The 8,508-nt window shown below is 41.3% G+C and overlaps 1 protein-coding gene across 1 annotated transcript; it reads left to right on the forward strand.

The window, feature by feature from the left end:
* Window positions 1-202: 202 nt before the first annotated feature.
* dlx3b (distal-less homeobox 3b) lies at window positions 203-2,974 on the forward strand. The gene is made up of 3 exons (XM_030077947.1): window positions 203-707; window positions 1,627-1,811; window positions 2,116-2,974. Exons 1-3 carry the CDS (start codon window positions 365-367, stop codon window positions 2,428-2,430), a joined length of 843 nt encoding a protein of 280 aa, XP_029933807.1. The 5' UTR covers window positions 203-364; the 3' UTR covers window positions 2,431-2,974.
* The last annotated feature ends 5,534 nt before the right edge of the window (window positions 2,975-8,508 follow it).

Below are 8,508 nucleotides of genomic sequence, written 5' to 3' on the forward strand. Positions count from 1 at the left end.
AAACAGTTCGCTGAGAGGCATGCGTGCATAGGCGCTCTTGGCTGAAGGCTGGGTTTCACCACCATTTCGCCTGGAGCGCAGGAGAAGGGGGGTGAAAAAAAGAAAAAAAAAAACTCAGGCTGGAGCCAATGGGAAGGCAGCATCTAACCCAGCTCTCTATAACTCTGTCTCACAGCGACTGAGCGATGCCACAACCAAGTTTCTACAGCTGGGAGAGTTTCAGTGGACTATAGTCTCTCCTAGGACGCGCGCCTACAGAGCGCACACCGGCTTGTTCTTTTTATCGAGAATTTCCTTCGCGCACTCCAACACAAACGAATCCAACCGTGGACTTTCCTTTCTTTGTGGAGGGCTGCTATCCACGATGAGCGCCGGACAGACTTATGACAAGAAGATTGCGAGTATTTTGACCGACCTTCCCGGATCTATGAGTTGCCACCCGAACTCCAAGGACTCTCCTACTCTCCCCGAGTCTTCCGTGACGGACATGGGGTACTACAGTGGACAGACGGCCCACGGCCATCACGAATATTATCAGGGTCAAGCCTACGGGCAGCCCATGAACACATACCATCACCAGTTTAATCTGAACGGAATGGGGGCTGCAGGAGCTTACCCCACCAAATCTGAATACCCCTACACAAATAGCTACAGACAGTACGGACATTACAACAGAGATCATCTGCAGGCCTCGCCTCCAAGCTCAGGTAAATTTGAAACTATTGCCTGTAGGCTATTTTGTTTTAATCTCAAGAGGACATATTTATTATCTGCGCGTAAAATTCAAGTAAACTGATTTGTTTTGCTCCAGACAAGTCAGAGTCGTGTCTTATACCTTAATTTGTTTAAGCAAATTAAGGTACAAGTCCGCATTGTAATTTGCTTAAGCAAATGAAGCCAAAGATTATCAGTTGCATGAGAAAGTATGAAAACATGCCAAGAAGTATTTTAGTGACAAACTTTTCCATTGTTTTCTTAGAAACGTGTGGTTGAAATAATAATAATAATAATCTGGCATGATGAATGGACTGTGATTCGCGGATGAAAGACAAAGCAAATGCCTTCTTTAGGTTTCCAGGCTTCATGCCTCAAACAAAGTGCAAAACAATTTACCAGAACATCTCAGGTATAGCATATCTGTTTACAGTTGAAAATGAACATTGGCCAGTGATAACGGCTGGTGTTAAATTCATGTTTTAACACCCTGTCGAGAAATGAGACGGTCATTAACAGCTGGCCATAAAACAATGATAGTGTGATTAAAGCCAATAATATTCACTTTAAGATTTTGCCAGTGCATTATAATAGATCTACTGGAAAAATGTAATGTGTGCCTTGAACTTTGTTTTGATCTTATGACGTGTGTATTTGTGAACGCTGTAAATTGACATAGTTGTCAGTTTAGACACTATGCTGCTGTCCTAAAACGAAAAGGCGAGAAAATTATTATTATTATTATTATTATTTTAAATCAAATGACAAGAATGCCAAAACTTGTCTGCAGCAACCCTTTTCATGTCAGTTCACAAACGTTTTTTTCGGAATCACACTTTCCTGTTTGTTTTGTTCATGGTCTTTTGAGGCTACTCGATCTAAATGATCAACTGTTTTTGTTACTATTTTTAGTGAAAGAAGAACCAGAGCCGGAGGTCCGGATGGTGAACGGAAAGCCGAAGAAGATCCGCAAGCCGAGGACGATCTACTCCAGTTACCAGCTCGCTGCGCTGCAGAGGCGCTTCCAGAAGGCGCAGTACCTCGCTCTTCCCGAGAGAGCGGAGCTGGCGGCTCAGCTCGGCCTGACTCAGACACAGGTAAACACACAGACTGCTGACACCTGACATTTTCAAATTCATCAGTATTTTGTAATTGGGGTCACGCGAGTCCAGTTTTAAAATATGACCAATAATTTGCACGTCACCTTCTCTGTAATTATTCACCAATGCGTAATTACGCAGAGCAGACCATGTTTCTTTTTGTACTGCAAAAAGGTGTACAACTAAAATGCACATTTTCTTGATAAGGTATTGCAAAATATGGGATTATCGATTCTTTTTAAAAGTTGCATTGATATTTTCTGTTCCATTGCACTAACAGTACAAACACTGCCTTCCATAGGTGAAAATCTGGTTTCAGAACAGGAGGTCCAAATTCAAGAAGCTGTACAAGAACGGCGAGGTTCCCCTGGAGCACAGTCCCAACGCCAGCGACTCCATGGCCTGCAACTCCCCGCCCTCCCCTGCGGTCTGGGACAACAGCACCCCTCAGAGCACCCCGATCAGCAGGCCTCAGGTCCCGCAGCCTACACACAGCTCCTCGCCGCCCTACCTGGAGGATTATAACAACCACTGGTACCAGCAGGGATCACATCTACAACACCCGGGCACCGTGCACCACCCAGTCCCGCAGCAAAGTGTGGGAGCTGTTTATTGACAATGACTCAAGGGTAGAATTTTTTTCTTGCCTAAACGAGGCCTCTCCACAATGACTCTGCAGAGCAAAAAGTTGACTGGACCGGGAGCAGGCTTGAGGTGAAACAATGATTTTGTTTCTGGATGTTGAGCGCAAAACGTCCCTGAGACTCGGCCTGTACACAAGAAAGCACATAAGGGATTTGTAATCACTTGTGGCAGTATATTTAAAGGACGTCTGGCGTGGTTTTTAAATTATTTGTATTTCTTTAAATTTCTTTTGTAAATGAATTATGCATTTTTTTAAACAAGTAGTTTAACCTGAAACATGATGACAAAACTGTGCAGTTGATCCATTCAAATCATGCAAATGGGTTTGTAGAGGGCACGTCCAAAACTCAGGTCATATATTTATATGGATTTGTACAAAAACGTCGAAGGCTGTAAATATGTGTTTATATGCAGAACCACTATGACAATATTTGTTTGAGACGGACAGACTGCACTGTGGTGCTTCCAAAAGTTTTTATATTCATGTAATTAATACACTTGTTGCCTTCCTGTCAATTGAATAAAGGTGTTAAATGAATTTGTGTGTCTAGCCGCCTTTTTAAAATGCAGGATTAGGCCTTTAACTATAGAGTTGTGCACACAATTAACTGATGTATATTGGGTCTACAAAAGCGCATCCTCTATTATTAAGCTATGAAAATTTACAGCTGCAGGAAATATTTCTTAAAACAACCGGCTTCATTTCACTTTTCAGTAGGCTAATTTTCCTGAATCTAGAGAAAATATCTTGAAATATGGCAGACACCCCACTATTATCATTCAATCCTGACTTAATAAAAGTGTGTTTATATTGGAAGCAAGTAATCATCTCATGTTACTAGAAGACTTCACACTTTTAAAGAAAAATAAAATTGGTCAACCTTTGGGTGAAACGGCTGTACAACAGTTAGAGAGGCCCGCATATTTAATAATATATGTTTGCTCAGTCATTCATGCTCCAAAGAAATTGTTGTTTTTCTATATTTGAAAGAATAATAATCTTTTATGTCTTTTATTGACTAATGGACGTCGTTTGAGTGACAGCCTATCTTCCTGAGGCCAAAAACGATAATATAACAGCATAAAGACACCAGTCATTTTTTTGAGTCAATATTTGATTTAATATAGTTAGACTAAATGTTATCATGATAATGGAGAGCAGAGAGAGAGAGAGATAGAGCAAGCCGCCCCTCTTTGCATCCAAAATTTAATCACATCGACCAAATTATTGCTCCATTTTGTCCCCAAAATGTTTGCAGTGCAAGCCATATAGGGTTCAGTGAGTTAACCTCCCTGGTGTAGTATGTGGGCTGCGTGCAAAGCGCTGCAGTAGGAGGCGACATACAAGCAGACATGTTGGAGTCACTCGGTTTTATTACATTTCTGTTGCCAGATAACACGGGAGAATACAGCTGTGGGGGGTGGAGGGAGTGAAGTATACTCTCTAACCTTGGGGGATCTCACACACGCACACGATCATAGCCAAGCACTAAAGTTAGGCCATAAGAAAACACAGCCTTTTATTATCTGTTTTATTTCGCATAGAGTTAAACACAGCAAAGCGGCGTGTAGTTGCTGCTTCTCTGATTCTTTCTTGTATTTGGCAGAAGACACGTTTTAGTGAAAAACAATTAAGTTCAGTGGTTGTTAATCATCATTTTTTATCCAATTTGGGGGGAAAGTTTCAAACATATACATGAAAAAAACAAGACTATAGAAAATAAATAAATAAATGAATGAATAAAAAGTAAACTACAGATTTTCCATATAGACCAAACCACCACATGGGAGCGACTGTAACACATGCAAAGTCTAGAAGAACGAGGTCATATTAATTAGCTGATAATAGAGATTGATGCCAGAGAAACATAACAACTACCCCATATAATGACTGTTATGTCAGCGCCAAGGAGTCAGTCACAGGTCTTCAAAAAAATAACAACACAGTCTTCTGTCCCATCACTTGCTGCGTCCTCGGAGCTAAAAAGAAATTACAGAGGACTTGGACTTGCCCCTAAGCTTTGCCACACAAACCATGGATTATTAAGTATGTTGCTGAAATTATACCACAGAGAAACCGCTGATGCCGAACTTCATATATCCAGATGGACCACCAAGACGCCATTACGCGCTGAGAGAGAATTTACGCACGGGGTTTTACTCATTTTTTATAACCTCCTCTGGTTTAAGTAACCTGAAAGGTATGTACTCACCCGGCGCTGTGGCTGTTACTGTATGAAACTTCATTGCAACATAGTATCAAATCAAATCAATCATTTTACACTGTGATGCTACAGATATCTGCGGTCGTGAGTGCATACTACGTCCATCTGAGCCTGAGGAAGTCATCTAGTCTCTGACAGACTTGAAAATCAGCTCTGCATTCGGTTATGTACGGAAGCCCTAAAGGGCCATACATAAATATTTTTATTTCCTCCGTTTTCTCGTGATAACGAGATAATTTTCCTCCGTTTTCTCGTGATAACGAGATAAATTTCCTCCGTTTTCTCGTGATAACGAGATAATTCCTCCGTTTTCTCGTGATAACGAGATAATTTTCCTCCGTTTTCCCGTGATAACGAGATAAATTTCCTCCGTTTTCTCGTGATAACGAGATAATTTTCCTCCGTTTTCTCGTGATAACGAGATATTTTCCCTCCGTTTTGAATGAATGAATGAAACGTGATAGGCCTGAGATTTCCATCATACGTGACATGTCATGCTGACTGACGTCTCCTTGGACACATAAAGCAGGGGTCACCAATCATGTGCCATGGAGGGCCGAGAGGCTGCAGGTTTTCATTCCAACCAAGACCTCCACCAGGTGATTTCACTGATCACCTGGAGCTAATCAGTGAAATCACCTGGTGGAGGTCTTGGTTGGAATGAAAACCTGCAGCCTCTCGGCCCTCCATGGCACATGATTGGTGACCCCTGACATAAAGCATAAAGCTATTTCAGCCTGTGTCAGGCCTTGATTGAACAGATAAGTGATGCAGTGATCAATATTCTCCTGCTCCTCTGACATTGCTACACCGACTGATGTTTCCTGCAATAATTTAATAAGACAATCGCTTTGTTTTCTCGAGATCTCGATTTAATTATCTCGTTATCACGAGAAAACGGAGGAAAATTATCTCGTTATCACGAGAAAACGGAGGAAATTTATCTCGTTATCACGGGAAAACGGAGGAAAATTATCTCGTTATCACGAGAAAACGGAGGAAATAAAAATATTTATGTATGGCCCTTTAGGGCTTCCGTAGTTATGCATAAAGCAAAAGAAGAAAAAAAAAATCTGCCCACGGATGATTTTACTTTCATTTTCAGAAAACCTCCTGACTCAAGGACAGCAGTTAAAACAACAACAACTTTTGATGACTACAGTCAAGACACCGCACGAAAATCAAAATAATGTAGTTAATATAAATTCTAGATGCAGGTTTGTTCACATTGGAAGCAAGTGGAGCTGTCTTATTCCATTAGAATATTTCTCACATTTAAAAGTAAAAGAGGAAAAGTAAAACAGGATTTTTTAGAGTTAGATTACACTTGCTAAATAAAAAAATATCTGGGTACTTTCTCTACAGTTTCTTTGTTTGTCTAGAAGCAGTCTTGGGTTCTTCTTAATTTGTCATTCCTCAGTCGATGTGAGGGTCTAAGGACAGGATGTTGTGTTGCTGTGAAGCCCCTTGAGGCAGATTTGTAATTGGTGCCATTGGGCTATACAAAAGAAATAGACTTGACTTGTCATGTACTAGCCTTTATTAATATTATTTTATCTGTGTGCAAAAACAAATAGACATATAAAGAATAAATGGAAGGACAATGAAAGTTTACTTAGCCTGCAGTGTTGGTTTTATTTTGATGATTTTGGGTCATTTAATGGAAACTGTAGCATGCGATGTAATGTAACTGAATATGAAAATAAACACATTTTAAAATTGTATGGCAGTTTTTGTCAGACTTAAATCTGAGGTTTTTATTTTATATGATTTTATTTAAGTTATGCCTATATTTGAATTATTTACAACAGAATCTCTTTCGGTTGATAGCTGTTTTCAATGGTTACATTTTTATGAACTGAAAAAGTAACATCTTTTAGAGTTTGAAACTTAGGCATGAAGCTTGCTTATGAATGGATCATAAATGGTTGAATTGTACATGTTTGATGTACAGTCAAGTCATGTAATTTACATGCATTCAAGCTGAGAAACAAACTCCACAAAGGAAGGTAAAAGCTCTCTAGCAAACTTCCAACACATTCTTTCATCATTTTGCCATTAGAAATATCCAATGTGTTACAATTCCTAATCCTATTTCCCAAATGCCTGCTTTTTATTTTATTTCCCTGAATCCAATACCAGTTGTCTACAGTATCAGTCAACGTTTCAGCACATAGCATTTCAACATGCTGACATAACAAAACCAGCATGACTATTGCCTTCTGATATCAATGAAATCTCATCAAGGGTGAATCTGACCTTCCCTTGGTGGCTCCCTCAGCATGTGTGGCCCTTAGCTGCGGTTGGTTGTCTATACATTCATCAGGGCCAACATTTGTGCCCAAGACAAGTGCGTGTATGTGTGTGTGTGTGTGTGTGTGTGTGTTTTGGGTGTGTGGGCTGTAGAGGTCAGGCATGTCCATATATGTAATCTCTAAACATTAACAAGTATAAGTAGTCTTAGAGGTGGGGGGTGAACTGTTGAACTTAAATGTGATACTGCATGGCATCACATCACTACACCCTAAATAGAGCTGGTGCCCGGGCTCCCATAAGCCCCTCTCCTCCTCTTCCCCCTGCAACAGTCAACAGTGTGGTGTCAGCACTTGTCTCTGGGGTGCAGCGATATGGGTTGAGATGGAGGTCGGGGGCTCGTCAACATAGCAAATGCAGCCACGGAAAGACTTCCAGCAGCTGTCCGGCGCTTAGTCCAAACCAGGCCGACCCTGCCTTGCATTAGCATCACTCACTATCATCATTTTGCTGCAAACGTAGATGAAATGAAGAGAGAGAGGCATTCTTGGCAGCTGTGGACTTGTGAACCCTGGCTGACCTCAGGGCTGGGCTGGTCTGGGCTGGGCTGGGCCATGATGCTCCACAGCCAGCCAAGTTCATCACATCCTGATCAAGTATTCCCCTGTATGGCATGAACTTGGTGCCACTCCAGCATGAGTTCAACTTCATGTTCAAGCAGGGGTGACCTATAAAGGAAGTTTTTGCACTGGAACACAATGTAAAAACAGAGAGTAAAAATAATAAAACACAATAAAATCATACCTGTAAATAATAAGGCAGTATTCTGTGCGATAGGTTGATGATAATATGTAACTCCACATATTTTTTTTTCCATGTATCTTTGCCTCACAACCTGTCTTAACAGTGTTCCGGCCTGCTTAGGTTTGATGTTTACCTTTTGATTCTCAGCTATGCAAGTGAGTGTGTGTGTGTGTTTCCCTCTGTGTAGGAACTCATGCATGCCTTTCTGTCTGCCAACTCCTATTCTGTCTTTTAATCCCTCTAAAGTGTGCATCATGCTCTCAACTAAGTCAACCCTTCCTTCAGATGAAACCAAATCGTGCATTCTCTCCAACAGGGAAGCTGCACACAATTACCAGAGATGTCAGATCGCTCAAGTTAATAACAATAATCGCCCCAGAGACCGGCTTTGCCATTCGTCCCCTTGAAGCAACCAGGATCCGCTGTAATAACAACCTATTTTCCTTCTCATTGCAATCCTGCAATTAAAACCCAGCAGACACCTCAGATCTGATAAGCCGAACCCTCCACAGCATTGATACAGGCAGACGTCCCTTTATCAGCACCCTTCAACCCATCTCCCAACCTTCCTTCCCCTCCTCTTAGCCTGTCTATTACATGAGGAGCCTTTTCAGTTTCCCCTCAATCTGCCTGCATGATAATTGGCCCAGTTTGAAAGGTCCTACTCTGTCTGTCCAACTCCACCAGCCATTATTCTAATCTGGAGATGTAAAATTGCCTATAATTTTCACTGATGCCCCGTCACTTTATTCAGCAATGCTCGCCTC

This window comes from Myripristis murdjan, chromosome 19 (genome assembly GCF_902150065.1).
Source record: "Myripristis murdjan chromosome 19, fMyrMur1.1, whole genome shotgun sequence".
In the NCBI taxonomy this organism is placed as follows: Eukaryota; Metazoa; Chordata; class Actinopteri; order Holocentriformes; family Holocentridae; genus Myripristis; species Myripristis murdjan.